Genomic DNA, 15,057 nt, shown 5'->3' with positions numbered 1-15,057 from the left:
TTTTCCCTTGTATTCTGTTTAGTTCTCTTTATGGCAGCTGTAAAGTTATGTGGTTACACACAAAACCATTCTCCTATAAACACTCTAAGTGTACATGACTCAGTTTCGTTTTCACATTGAATAAAATAATTTTGTTCATTTCTCTTCTTTTCTGTCTGTTCTGGTTATCTAAGACTCATTAAGTGTAATAGTAATCCTTCTCTTTCTGTTAATTGTTTCTTTGTTTTCTCTCCTTCCTAAAATTTTGATATGGTGTCATGAGCCAAGGATTGTTGCGCAATGGCCAATTCAAATTCCCTCCCTTGCTCTTCCCAATATTTTCCCAATTCTATAGTTGAAAAACTTGATGATTCCAATTAATTTCATTGGAAGCATCAGTTGAACCTATTAGAAAGTCGCACAGACTTCATTGTTTTATGTAAACCTAGTGACTCCTCCTCAATTTCTTTGAGGTGATGACCGCGCTTCTAGAAAAATAAACCTAGCCTATGAAGAATGGGAAGTGAAGTTCAAATCTTATTTACTTGGCTTCAATTGATGCTTTCAAAGTCGATCTTGTCTCGTGTTCTTGGATCTATCCACTCGTATCAAGTGTGGGAACAAATTCAAGACAACATCTTTGCCTAAACCACGACGCGTGCTAGACAACTTTGTAGTGATCCACATGCCTCCTATGCATTGGAGATGAACTTGCTAGAATTAGATGTCTAGTCATACATGTCAATGTGTTGACACTATTCTTGAAGTTCTGCTGCAAGAATATGCTTTGATAATTTCTGTCATTGAAAGTAAGTTTGAAACAACTCCAATAACGATTTCTAGAAAATACATTCCCCCCTTTGCTAAATTATTGACAATCATATGTGAAACCCTAATCCTTAAGGTCATAGGACTGCAGCAGCTATGCTTGTGGAAATTGTAGTCGCCCACCTTTTTCTCAATGCGGTGTTCGTAGTTGTGGCTGTGATGACATTAAGTTGAAAAAGTGTGTTCCCAAGACAATATGGATGCTTTATATGTAGAAGAAAAAGGAATCAAAACAATAAGATATTTCATATTTTCTAATAACAAAGATATGAGGTGGGAATAAATGAAATCGTTCCTAATAATGCCTATATAATCTAGATATCCTTGCTTTTATAGGATTAGCTTTATATTTTTAATTATAAATGTTTGAATATAATCTATGGTTACATAATCTCGTAAATTAGGATGATTGTTTCCTAACTATTATGTGTCTTTATTGTAATTGATTCTATTCAATGGTATAAATACATATTGTGTGGTCTGCATTAGACACACAATACATTCAGAATATATGCAATTCTATATTGTATTAGAGCCATTGTTAGAGTCTATCCTAACGAGATTTCTTGTTTGTTGGACGTATTATTCCACCCGCTATCGTGCCATTGTGGGACCACCCATTAATGTCAAGTTCCATGCTTGAGATGTATATACCTCGGCGTGGGGGTGTTGGAAGTCCCACATCGACTAGTGATACGATAAGTTTATAGTATGTAAGTAGGTGCAAATCTCACCTTACAAGCCGGTTTGTAGGGTTGAGTTAGGTTTAAAGTGCACTTCTTAACATGGTCCTTTGCTTCAATACCACAAATGAGTTCAAACTCCAATTGTGACTCACTTTACTGATCATTTCCTGGTCCAATCGCCCCTCCGTCCACGCTTCCTCCACTTGAACCTCCTATAGCAATACAAAAAGGTATTCGTTCCTCTTGGAATCCTAACCCTCTCTGTGATTTTACCATTACTTATGATCGTTTGTCTCCATCTTATTTCTCTTTTATTTCTTCTTTGGATTCTGTGTCTATTCTTAATACTATAGGTGAAGCCATGGTTGGTCCCGGCTCGCATCAGGCAATGGTAGAGGAGATGGCAGCCTTACATTCCAATGGCACTTGGGAATATATTCCTTTACCTCCTGGCAAGAAAACTGTTGCTTGTCGTTGGGTTTAAAAGCTCGCTTGATCATCAAAGGATACAAGAATTTTGGGTCTAGATTAGGGGGACACCTTTTCACCCGTGGCCAAAATAACTTCTTCTCGTCTCTTTCTGGCTATGAATTCTATTCATCATTCCCCTCTTTACCTGCTAGATATTAAAAATGCATTCTTAGATGGTAAATTGCAGAAAGAAGTTTATATGGATCAACTCTCTGGTTTTCTTGCTTCTAGCAACTCTCGTCTTGTTTGTAAGCATCAACAGTCTCTCTATGGTTTGAAGCAATCTCCTCATACTTGGTTTGGTCACTTCAATTCTGTCTTGATACAGTTTGGCATGACAAGGTGTGAGACTGATCATTCTGTCTCCTCCTTGATGAGACTGGAATTTGACAACTGAAAGGGCACCTTTCACAACAATTTCATACTAAAGATTTGGGCCCTCTAAATTATTTCTTAGGCATTGAAGTTGCTCAATCTGCTTCTGGAATTGTCATTAATCACGTAAGTGTGCCCTGAACATTCTTATTGAAACTGCTATGCTGGACTGTTGTACTTGTCATACTCCTGTGGATCCCAATATCAAGCTTCTTCCGAGTTAGGGGGAGCCATTGAAAGACCCGGAAAGATATAGTCGCCTGGTAGGTAGACACATCTATCTCACCATAACTTGATCCAGCATCACTTTCGCAGTTAGTGTACTAAGCTAATTTCTAAAGCTGCACTTCACATTGCATCAAATCTGGTCTTCCATGAAGAACCAAATACATTGAAATTGATTGTCACGTTGGAGAAAAGGTGCTCTATGGAGAAATCACTATTGATTTTGTCAACTCTAGCAATCAACTGGATGATGTATTTACCAAGTTCCTTAGAGGCCCTTGGATTGAGTACATTTGTAACAGGCTTGGTGCATATGACATATATGCCCCAGCTTGAAGAAAAGTGTTAGATTATAATCAGCTCTTACAGATTTCTTGGGAATCAACCATTACATAATCTCATAAATTAGGATTGTTGATTCTATTCAATAGTATAAATACATATTGTGTAATCTAGATTAGACACACAATACATTCAAAAATATACAATTCTATAATAACAATATCATTGTGATCTATTTTATTTGATTTTTTTTTTGTCATTGAGGATTTCATTTGTTGCCAAGTATTTTAATAAAACAATGTGTTATTTTTCAGCTCTCAAAGCCTGCCTTTCTCTCAAGCCATTGTATTGAACTCAACAGTTCCGATTATGGCTTCAATTATGGCCAGGGTCTTTTTGCATGATAAATTAAAAGTTGCTGATATTGCAAGTAAGATGTGACAGTTCTTCTCTGCAATTACATTATATTTTAAATATATGGAATAGAGAGAAACTTTAAATTCTGATTTTCTACTTATTTTTCAGTACCTTTTCTCCATTACTTGTCTGTATAATGTGTTACTTTCATACTTCTAGCCTAAATTCTTGCTATGTTATTTCCTGTATAGAAAGCAGTGTGCAAGCTGTTAACTGTAATATATTAATTGTAAGTAACAAAATTTTGAGATCTTATATGTGTTGTCATCTTTCTATTTATACAATTCAGATATATTCGTTAAAGATGAGACACAATATGATGGGAAACTTGAAACACCGAACTGATATTTTTATGGATAATCCAAAGACAGCTGAACCTTATTGGTGTGTACTAAGCCTTAAATAGGGCACCCAATTAAATGTCATTCTACATGGGCAAGTTTTTCAGACTACAAAATTCAAGAAATGGCAACCTATATTTGGATATAAATTCTTAACAAGTCAACTTGTAGTAAGATATTTATGGCCTACAGAAGAAACAACTTAATCGAAAATTATTAATTATTTCATAATTCAGAATTTACATGTAAAAATTTCATATTACGCTACATGTAAGAGGTGAGAAAAGTTGATATGTATTGAAGTTAAGCATGTACTATCAATTGCATGTACTGATTAACTAATTGAAAGCTGTTATTCAGGTCTTGCCTGTTGTTTCTTTGGTGTGCTGTTCTTCTTCCGAGAAGCGCTTACTACAAAAGGTATGATAGTTGTTTCCATTTCTTAGTCTCTTAATTAGATTTTCCTCTGTATAATTTTATTGGGATCTTGTTCCTTTCAGTTATAATATTCTTACATGTGATATCAACTTAAGAATACATTAGGTTTTAAATTCAACTTAGTGGCCAAATTGTCGAGACTTGTGTTGCGTATGCCCCACTGTAATAGAAAGTTGTTAGGAAACTAAATGTATATGTGAGAAGGAAGAAGACAAGTAGTTAGTTGGTTAGGCAATTGAGGTTAAACTGAATTAGCCTCCCGTGATAGTCATCTCTGATGGAAGACTATTTAAGGGGAGGTCTGTGTCTGAGTGGGGGAGGAGTTTTTGTCTATAAGAGTTAGTGACAGGATGCTTAAGAGTCGTGTGGAAAGGGAAGCATTATCCCTTGGTAGTGTATGTTCACGAACTATATAGTAACCAATAAAAGAAGTCTTTTCAGTCATTTTCTCTGGTGTAAGTGTTCTTGGTGAGTATTTCATGAGACAGTTTGGGTTCTTTAATCAATGAATCCTAACAGTTTGGTCTGACATGCCGGATCGAAGGGAGGCTTAACCATGGAAGGACGAATGGTGGCATTGGAGAAATGGGCCTGCGAACAAGGAAAAGCGATTACGGGGATGCAAGAAAATATTCAAGAAATCAAAGATTTGCTGAAGCAACACAAGAAAAGAGAAGGGAGCTCCGAGAAGAGTGAAAATTCAGTGAACGGGGGAAGAAGAGAACGGAAGGTGATAAGAGACAACTCAGAGTCGGTGGGGAAGAAGAGGTTTAACATCATTGGATGAAGAGGATAGAATTACCAACGTTTGAAGGAAGTGACCCAATGGGGTGGATTTCAAGAACAGAGAGATTCTTTGAGATTCAGAGTATTTCTTAAAAAAAGAGAAGTTGCGGTTGGCTTTCATCAGTATGGAGGGAAGTGCCAATCACTAGTTCCACTTTTGGAAAAAGAAGACTAAGAATCCTTCATGGGAAGAATTCACTGAAGCACTAAATAGGAGGTTTAGAGGCAAAGAAAGGAGCTCTATCTTTGAAGAACTAGCAGCAATAAGGCAGAATGGTACAATGGAAGAATATATTCAAGAATTTGAGATGTTGGTGTCCCAGATTCCCAATCTATCAGAAAAGTAATATCAAAAGTCATATCCGACCACATGACCCGAAGGATTTAGTGAGATCCATGGAGACAACTAAAGATATGGAAACAACAATGCTAATTTTCGGTACAAAGGAGGGATGGGGACAGTTTCAAGAACTGAAATCTTCAAGAGAAATTCACAAGGCGCACCCAGCCAAATCAGTACGGGTCGGAAGGAAAGGAGGGAAACATTGTTTGGATCCAAAACTGGGGAAAATAAAGTGGAGGGAACCAGGAGTAGAGGGGTACGAAACCTTCCTCACCCGAAATATAATAGAAGAAGGGAAGAAGGAAGATGCTTCCATTGCGGGGGAGCTTATAGTCTCGGACATCGATGCCCCGATAAGAATCTAAAGGTGGTGATCTTGGCCGAAGATGAGAAGGAAGGGGACGACGGAGAGGAAACAAAAGAAGGAGAATCACAAGACATGGGGAATAGGAAGATATAGCTGTCTTTATTTTCAGCAGGAGGGTTAACTCAGACAAATACAATAAAGTTGGAAGGACGAGTTAAAGGGAGGAAGGTGTTGATTCTGATAGACAGTGGGGCTAGCCATAGTTTTATCTCCTCAGAATTAGTGGCTGATTTGGAATTACCAGTGGAAAATACCCTTCTGTATTGTGTCAAATTGGGAGATGGCCATAAGAAAACAAACTAGTGGCTGCTGCAAAAATGTAGAGGTGTAGTTGGAAGAGCACAGTGTGAAGGAAACCTTCTTGTTCGAATTGGGAGGAGTTGACCTAATATTGGGGATGACTTGGCTGGCTTCGCTAGGGGAGGTTAAAGTAAATTGGAGGACTTTGACAATGTCTTTCAATACAGTAGATCATCAAGTACAAATAAAGGGAGATCTAACACTGACAAAAAAGGTGGTAACACCTCAGGTGTTGTTGAAGGAAACTGAGATTGAAGCTATAACGCTGGTTTGGGAGTTAGGTGTGACTGAAATGGAGGAGGCTGAAGTTCCAAGTACAAATTTGCCACCTAAACAAGAGGAATTAAGGGGGGTTCTGCAGGAGTATAAGGGGATTTTTTAGGAGGTGTTAGAACTACCATCCAGGAGGGGGATTGATCATAAAATTCCTATCAAGAAGGGTGAGAACCCAGTGAATGTAAGACCCTACAGTACCCACACTTGTTGAAGTCTGAAATTGAGAAACAGTTGTCGGACATACTCAAATCTGGAATAATCAGGCCCAACAATAGCCCTTATTCAAGCCCAGTTATTTTAGTCAAGAAGAAGGATGGGAGTTGGAGGTTTTGCATCAATTATAGTCAACAACCTACTATTCCGGATATGTTTCCCATACTAGTCATGGAGGAGTTGTGGGATGAGTTGTAAGGAGCTAACTTCTTTTTGAAAATTGATCTCAAAGCTGCGTATCATCGTATCAGAATGGTTGAACATGATATTCAGAAAATTGCTTTCCACACGCACCATGGGCATTATCAATTCCTAGTTATGCCTTTTGGGCTAACCAATGCCCCAGCTTCTTTCCAATGTGCTATGAAAACGGTTCTACATAAATATTTGAGGAAATTGTTCTTGGTGTTTTTTGACGACATCTTAATTTACAGAAAGTTGTGGGAGGCACATCTGACACACCTAAACCAGGTTTTGGGGACACTACAGCAGCATAAATTCTTGTCAAATCAGAAAAAAATGCGAATTCAGGAAGCAAGTAAGGTATTTGGGGCAAATTATTTCACAAAAAGGGGTGGAGATGGATTCTGAGAAGTTGGCAGCTATTCACCAGTGGCCAATACCTAAGAGCATTAAAGCCTTAAGAGGTTTCCTTGGTCTTAGGAGTTATTATCGTCGATTTATACAAGGTTATGGGAAGATAGCGAAGCCCCTTACCAACCTATTGGAGAAAGGAGTTTCGAGTGGACTGAGGAAAGCATAGAGGCTCTTAAGAAACTAAAAAACGCCATGACAACAATACTTGTGTTGAAGCTACCGGATTTTAAACAACCTTTCTCTATTGAGTGCGATGTGTCAGGAAACAGGATAGGAGCAGTTTTGTCCTAAGAAAAAACACCCATAACTTTTTTCAGCAAAGCCTTATTAGATACCTCGTTGGCCAAGTCAATTTATGAGAAGGAGTTAATGGCCTTGGTGCTGGCCATTCAACACTAGAGACCATACTTGTTGGGACAAAAATTCACAGTATACACAGACTAGAAAAGTTTACGCTACCTCTTAGAACAACAAATAACAACTCAGAATCAACAAAACTGGTTAGCGAAACTGTTGGGGTATGAGTTTGACATCATAAGGTGGTGAATGCCTTGTCCAGAAGGTTGGAAGATGTAATGGAGAAGGAAAAGGAATTACAAGTAATAACCAAACCCTTTTGGTAGGACTTCCCATCCATAATAGAGGAAGTACAGAAGGATGTTGTTCTATAGAAGGGGTATTGCCAGTAGTATAATTATTTGGCATCCTCACCACAAGGGGTATTACAACCCTTACTAATATCGAATGTTGTTTGGGAAGATGTGAGTATGGATTTTATAGTCAGCCTACCAAAATCCAAGGGTTATGATGCTATCTCAGTCGTCATAGACAAGTTGAGCAAGTATGGGCACTTTATACCAGTTAAACATCCTTATTCAGCTAGGAGTATAGCTGAAATTTTTGTCAAAGAAGTTAAATTACATGGTGTTCCTGCCTCGGCGGTGAGTGATAGAGATCCTACTTTTCTAAGTCTCTTCTGAAAGAAATTGTTCCAGTAGCAAGGGACAACGTTGAACATGAGCACAGCCTACCACCAGTGTTGGATGGTTAGACTGAAGTCCTAAATAGAACGTTGGAAATATATTTGAGCTGTTTCAGCTCGGAACAACCCAAGACTTGTTTATTCCGTGGGCAAAATATTGGTATAATACGAGTTTTCAGGGAGCTGCCAGAATAACTCCTTTTGAAGTGGTGTATTGTAGGCCCTCACCTTCACTTAGTCGATTCATACTAGGCGAAACCGCAGTTGAAGCAATGGCACAAGATTTGATGACACGAGATGAAAGAGGTTTTCCATTCATCACCTTCTTTGATTCTAATTTGATTGTACCCACTCTTCAAGTCTATTTTGGAAAATATGGTTGCACCATGTAACTCATCAATCAAATCATCTAATCTAGGAATAGGGTGCCTATACCTGATGGTTATGTTGTTGATAGCCCTACAATCTATGCACATTTTCCATGTTCCATCCTTTTTGGGGACAAGAATAACGGGTATTGCACAAGGACTCATGCTATGTTGCACCCACCCCTTTTCTAACAACTCATTCACTTGTTTTTGAATTTCCTTAGCCTCCTCGGGATTAGTCCTATAGGCTGGCCTATTAGGCAAAGATGAGCCTTGTATGAAATCAATTTGGTGTTCTATACTTCTTAGGGGTGGGAGACCCTTTGGAGGTTCTTGAAAAACATCATTGAACTCATCTAAGACTAATGACAAGTCTAAGGAACATCTAGAGTGAGGGTTTTGGAAGGAGGGAGAAGATTCACTAGGATAAGCTAGGAAGATGGGTTTTTGGGCAAGCATTACCTTCTTCACCCCTTTGAGGGTGATCATGCTCTTCTTGGACTCATTGCCATGCCCTTGCGTCTTCTTTTGCGCCTTCTCTTCTTTGCTTTTCTTTATCATTTGCAATTGGTCCTCATTGACTTCTCTTGGTGAAAGAGGTAGTAATGTGATCTTTTTGCCTTGGAAGCTAAAGGTAAATTTGTTGGCATGACCATCATGAAAAGCTTTCCTATCAAATTGCCATGGCCTTCCTAATAAAATGTGGGTTGCTTTCATGGGCACTAAGTCACATAATACCTCATCTTTGTAGTTTGCAATGGAGAAGTTAATAAGGACTTGTTTATCGACTTTAATCTCACCTTCCTCACTAAGTCAAGAAAGCTTATAGGGCTTGGCATGAGGGATGGTTTTCAAGCCAAGCTTGTCCACAACCCTTGTGCTAGCCACATTAACACAACTTCCACTATCAATTATGAGGGAGCAAGTTTTATTGTTGATTTGGCACCTTGAGTGAAAAATATTTTCTTTTTGGTTTTCAAATTCTTTAGGCACTTGGCCTAGCATGCGCCTAACCACCAACAAACCTCCTTCATTAGGTTTGATTTCATCCTCACTTGAAGATTGGGAAGAAGTGTGGGAGGAAGAACTTTTAGGGGAGGGGGGAGAAGAATGTTCACTTTCAACCTTTCCTTTAGGGTTCAAGATCATGTTCCTCTTTGTTGAGCAATTTGAAGTAATGTGACCATAGCCCAAACACTTAAAACATTTGATGGAACTAGTTCTTGAACTTTGAGAAGAGTTTGCACTTTCATGGGAGGTTCTAGACGAATTAGTCCTAGGTGGGTGGTCTTTGGAAGGTGGTTTCTCATCCTTTCTTTCCTTTCCTTTCCAAGTTCTAGAGTAGTATTCATTGTATGAAGTATTCCTCTTGGCCTCTTGTTTCTTTTTCAATTGACTATCAACTTTTAAGGCCAAGTGTAAAATTTTGTCAAGAGTGGAATACTCATACAACTCAACTACATCTTGAACTTCTCTTCTAAGACGACTTACAAATCTAGCTAGCTTTTCTTCTTCACTTTCAAATTGGAGTCCTACTTTGAGAAGCATGGACTCCATCATTTTAAAATATTCATTCACACACATAGACCCTTGTTGAAGCCTTTGGAGCTTCAAAAGAGTCTCCCTCCTATAGTAAGAAGGAACAAATCTAGTGCGCATCAAAGTTTTAATGTCCATCCAAGAGGCCGCGGGTGGCTCTTGGTTAATATTGTGCATACACAATTGATGCCACCATGTCATGACATAATCTTCAAATTCTAAAACTACTAAATCTACTTGTTCTTGGTCACTAACTAAATGAATATTGAAGATTTGGTCCACTTTTTGCTCCCACTCTATGTAGAGGTTTGGATCATTCTCTCCCTTGAACTTTGGAATCTTGATTGGTGGAAATTGTCTTTGTGGGATTGGATTGCGTCTTCCACCACCATCATAGCTGTGTCTTCTTCTTCTTCCACCATGGCTAGAGTCCTCGGAAGAGGACCTCCTCCTTCTCCTCTCATCTTCCCTAAGCTCAAGTCTTTGGATGTGCTCTTGTAGGAAGATCTCACTTTGCCTCCTATCCGTCCTCAATTGGTCAAAAGTTTCTCTCCTACTCACTTCCATCTCACGTAAGATGTTGGCAAGGGTCATTTGTTCACTTTCTTGGGCCATAGGAGTCACCATGGGAGGGGAATAAGGTGAGGCCGACTCCTCCTCCTCCTCTACCTCCAAGATTGGATCCATATTCATGTTCCTACACCAAAACTCACCAAAAACCGAGACAAAGAAGAGGTTAGCTAACAAACAATTCCAAACCCGAGACCAAGTATGGTCTTCTCAAGCACCCAAGTGTTTTTTATGCACTCCCAAAGCATGAAAGCAAGGCTAGCACTCAAAAACCTTCCACACAAGTGAAAACACCTTTAAAGAGATGAAAACCTTTTCAAAGCTCAAACAAGTGGCTTGGTCACGACACTCTAGGAAGACAAGGAAAAGAAAACTACTAAGACAAAACAAAGATTACCTAAAGACAAGCAAGCAAAGCTCATAAACAAGAAAGTTTAACTTTTAAGAAAACTTGTTTTTAAAGACAAAACTTGAACAAGACTAAACAATGAAAAACACTTTTAAGGACTCTATGGAAAGCATTTGAACAAGCCAAGATTATACCTCAAATCATGCATACACCATGAAAGATCATAACCAAGTCAAAACATGGAACTAATTTGCCAATATCACCCAAAATCCAAGTATAAAATTTGGTAGCATAACACCTAGTAAAAATGGCCAAATGGATTCACCAAGCATTGTAAAAGCTCTCGGCCCAAACTGTTTTTGGTCTTGAAAACACTTTTTCTTTTCAAAACTAGGTACTTAAAATGATGAGAATGATGTTTTAGGGTGTCTTGAACACTTAGTTCCTTAAAATTAGGTCAAAATCAATTTCAAGGAGCATACAACAACATAAAGCATAGATCTCATGCAATAGTTCAAAAACTTAGGAACAAGAACAAGAAAACTCAAAGAAGCATATGACAAGAGACTCAAGCAAAAGTTAGACACATTTAAAGACTTAACATGACATACACAAAGACACAAACATGTAGCTATCATGCATTTAAACTCATGGATTTGAGGCTCAAAGACTAAGCATCAAAAAACATGTTATCCAACCACATTTAGGAGCAAAAGAGTCACAAAACCGAAGTCAAAATTGCCACAACATAACCTGAAAACGTTGTTTTTCGTATTCTCGGCAGCTCTGACCTTTGCTCACTCATTTGATCATAACTCTCTCCACAGAACTCCAAATGCGTTAATTCTTTTTTTGTTGGAAAGTAGACTCACAGAGCTTTCTTTTGATATAAAGAACGTTACTTTTGGACCACTGAGCTAGCTGCAGTATTTTTTTCAAAAACGACACGTTGTTGCCAGCTTTGTTTTTATGTGGACCATTCAAAGATAGCTACACAAGACAAGGTTAGAACATGAAAACACCATATTCAAGGATAACCAAAGCTCTAGATACTAAATGATGAAGGATTATCTTGTTTCCTTTTAGAGTTATGAATATGGTGAAGTTATTTAAGAAAGCTTTTTGAAAATTCCCAATGGACATTAAGATAGCATGCTATCATGAAAGGAAGAAGAGAGTTGGATTCAAGCTTAAACACACACGGCAATAACAACACTTATAGAGCAAAATGAAAGAAGAAACAATAAAAATGGAAAGCATAAAAGATGAAGAATGGAAGAAGCACGCCACTCATAGGGGGGATCTAAGCCAACCAAACCCTAGAGATGAGTGATGGTGCCGCCACTTGCAAGCAAGATAAGGCAAAGGTGAGTTCATTTCTAGGAAGGAGAGCTCACGAAAATTGGTGGTTGAATGCACAAAGTTTATAACAAAATGATCAACCCTTTTACAAGACAAGGAGCACCCTTTAAATAGGAGTTCATAGGGGTCCTTTAGCAAATACAAAAACATGAAAAAGGATTAACTAGCAAACCCTAAACCTAATGTGAGAGTGAGTCTTGGGCAAGTGAAGGGAGATGATTGGTGGAGGCATTCCCATGAGGATTCCAGGCCAAAAGAGGAAGGAGACCAAGTGACCTTCTATGGCATAAACCACAAAGGCAAAAGAAAACAAGGTACATGTCTACTTTTGCTTTTGCTTTATGCTTTTTGCTTTCCTCTCTCTTCCACTTCATCCAAGTGCTCCAATCACCAAGTGTCACCTAGTCATGCTCTACTTTCTCTTAATTACCTACAAAACAGGACAAACAAGGATTAGCATGTTGGTTTAAATTAATCTAATCTTGGTCAAAGGTCAACTTTGGATCAAAGTCAACAAGTCAACCAAAAGAAGTCAACTAGAAACCAACTTAGGGAATTCAAACTAAAGTAATGCAAAACAAAGATAAAGGTGATGGAATAGAAGACTCCCCTCTAGACATGCTTCTAGTGATCCTTCTTGAGGGAGCTTCTAAGGAGGTGGTCACGCCTTCATCAACCTGCCTCTACTCCTGTCGAAGAAATAGAACAGCGTTCAAGGTTCTTCATGGTTTTGACTTTACACGGACTTGCTGTAAAATATTCTCATGTCTGTGATCATATTTTGGGTTCGTCCCATGGTCTTTATAATCTCCGCCCTTCACATTATGGAGTGTCTATCTCTTCTTCATGCTTAGTAACCTAGTCTTGTCAAATTGCAGTAGCTGGTAACTAACTGCCTTATCCAAGGAGTCCAAATTTGTGAGTCATGTAAATTAGGCAAGCATAATCGTAGTTCCTTTTCTTGCAGTCTCTCACATGGTGCTTTCGTTTTTTGTTCATTAATTAACTTTGACATTTGGAGGCCTAGTCGTGTTATGTCTAGTCTAGGTTTTCAATATTTTGTTACTTTCATTCATGATTATTCAAGGTGTACTTAGTTATTTTTAATGAAAAATTCTTCTGAATTATTTCATATAATGCAATCTTTTTTTTTAATGAAATTAAAACTCAGTTTGGTGTTTTTATTAGAAGCGAAGGGATAATGGTCATGAATATCTTTCTAATTCTTTTAAACAATTTATGGCTTCTCATGGCATTATGCATCAAACTTTGTGTGCATATACACCTAAAAAAAAGAAGGGTGTATGAGCGCAAAAATAGACATTTTATTGAAACACTTGCACTCTTTTAATTTGTGGTGAGGTTCCTCAATGTGTTTGGGGTGGTGTTCTTACTGCATGTTATCTCATTACTCGTATGCCTTCTTCGGTTTTAGATAATAAAATATCTTATTCCATTTTATTTCCTCATGAACCTCTTTATCTCTTACCTCTGAAGGTTTTTGCGTCTACATGCTTTATTCACAACTTTAGTCTTGGTCTTGATAAATTATCTCTCCGATTAAACGAATGTGCTTTTTTAGGGTATTAGATATTGTTTAGATATTGTTTGATATTGTTAAAATTGTTAATCACAATATCAAACAATATCAAACAATATCTTCTATTTACTCTATTTATTTTTAGTTACTCTTTTTAGTTGTATCTCATTTTATTATAAATAAATTACCCTATGTGTGGTTTATACACAAGGGAGATTAATTTCAAACCCTATTTTCTCTATATTCAACATAGGGTTTACACGATGACAAAAATGATACAAGTGTTTTTCTCCTTTTAACCGCTATTTATTTTTCTGTAGATGTCACCTTCAATGAGACTTCTTTTTACATTAAAAGTCATTCTCCTTCCACTAAGTCCCCATCTGATACAGTTAATATTTCTAGTACTATCCATATTTTTGTAATTTGTGATCCTGCAAGTGTGTCTTGTCCGGCGTCAGTTTCTTCTCCACCACCACTTTAGGTTTATAGTTACCGACATCGTTATCAACAACCACTGAGTGACTCAACTCAAGTACCAACTCCTTTGTTTCCTCTAGCTCTGACAACTGAATCTGACCTTCCGACACTTGAGTCTCACCTCCCACCAAGTGAGCTCAGTTGCCCTCCTAAACGGTATATGTTCTACACAGAATCTCTCTCCTCATTATATTGCTTTAACTTATCATAGAGTGTCTTCAGCTTTTTATTCCTATCTTTCGTCTATTTCTTCTATGACCATTCTCAAATCTATTTCTTTAGTGCTCTTCATAAGAGTGGAACTTGGGAACTTGTCCCATTACCGTCTAGGTTATATGTTGTTGCTTGCAGGTGGGTTTTTGCTATCAAAGTTTGTCATGATGGTACTATTTATTGCCTCAAAGCCTGTCTGGTGGCCAAAGGATACACACTAATTTTTGGGTTGGATTATGGTGATACTTTTTCTCCCGTTGCAAAAATTGCTCCTAATCGTTTGTTTATAGCCATGGTTGTTCTTCAATTGAGATTTGCAAGGAGACATTTATATGGAGCAACCTCTTGGATTTGTTGCTCAGGGAGAGTCTTCTGTGTTGGTATGTTGTGTTCACAAATCCTTATATGGTCTTAAGTAGTCTCCTAGGGCTTGGTTTGGAAAATTTAGAAACGTTTGACAGTTTGGTATGATTCGGTGTAAAGCAAATCATTCAATTTTTTATCGTCGCTCGAGTGTTGGATGTATCTACTTGATAATATATGTTGATGATGTCGTTCTTACAGGCAGTGACAGCCATGGCATTTCCCAAATGAAACATTGTAACCAGTTTCAGACCAAGGATCTTAGAAACCACAGATATTTCTTAGGTATTGAGGTGACACAATCCATTGATGGTATTGTTATATCTTTAGAGGAAATATGCATTGGATATTTTGAAGGAAAATTGGT

At 37.9% G+C, this 15,057-nt stretch overlaps 1 protein-coding gene and 1 pseudogene across 8 annotated transcripts in view; both read left to right on the top strand.

Annotated features, from left to right (window-relative positions):
- Nucleotides 1–15,057, top strand: part of LOC114187613 (Nodulin MtN21 /EamA-like transporter family protein) — a 48,166-nt gene that overhangs the window by 18,613 nt on the left and 14,496 nt on the right. For all 8 annotated transcript variants that reach the window (XR_014995842.1, XR_014995844.1, XR_014995843.1 and 5 more), the window contains exons 4-5: nucleotides 3,161–3,276; nucleotides 3,965–4,024. Coding sequence is in view for 4 of the 8 variants with exons in the window: in XM_028075905.2 (XP_027931706.1) it covers nucleotides 3,161–3,276; nucleotides 3,965–4,024 (176 nt within the window). In the remaining 4 variants the exon portion in view is untranslated. The remainder of the gene's footprint in view (nucleotides 1–3,160; nucleotides 3,277–3,964; nucleotides 4,025–15,057) is intronic.
- LOC146885380 (uncharacterized) lies at nucleotides 4,599–9,686 on the top strand (annotated as a pseudogene).

This window comes from Vigna unguiculata, chromosome 6 (assembly GCF_037176805.1).
Source record: "Vigna unguiculata cultivar grain cowpea cultivar isolate G323 ecotype 2 chromosome 6, ASM3717680v1, whole genome shotgun sequence".
Taxonomy (NCBI): Eukaryota; Viridiplantae; Streptophyta; class Magnoliopsida; order Fabales; family Fabaceae; genus Vigna; species Vigna unguiculata.
The sequence above is the reverse complement of the archived record's forward strand: the minus strand, read 5'-3'. Positions and strand labels throughout refer to the sequence as shown.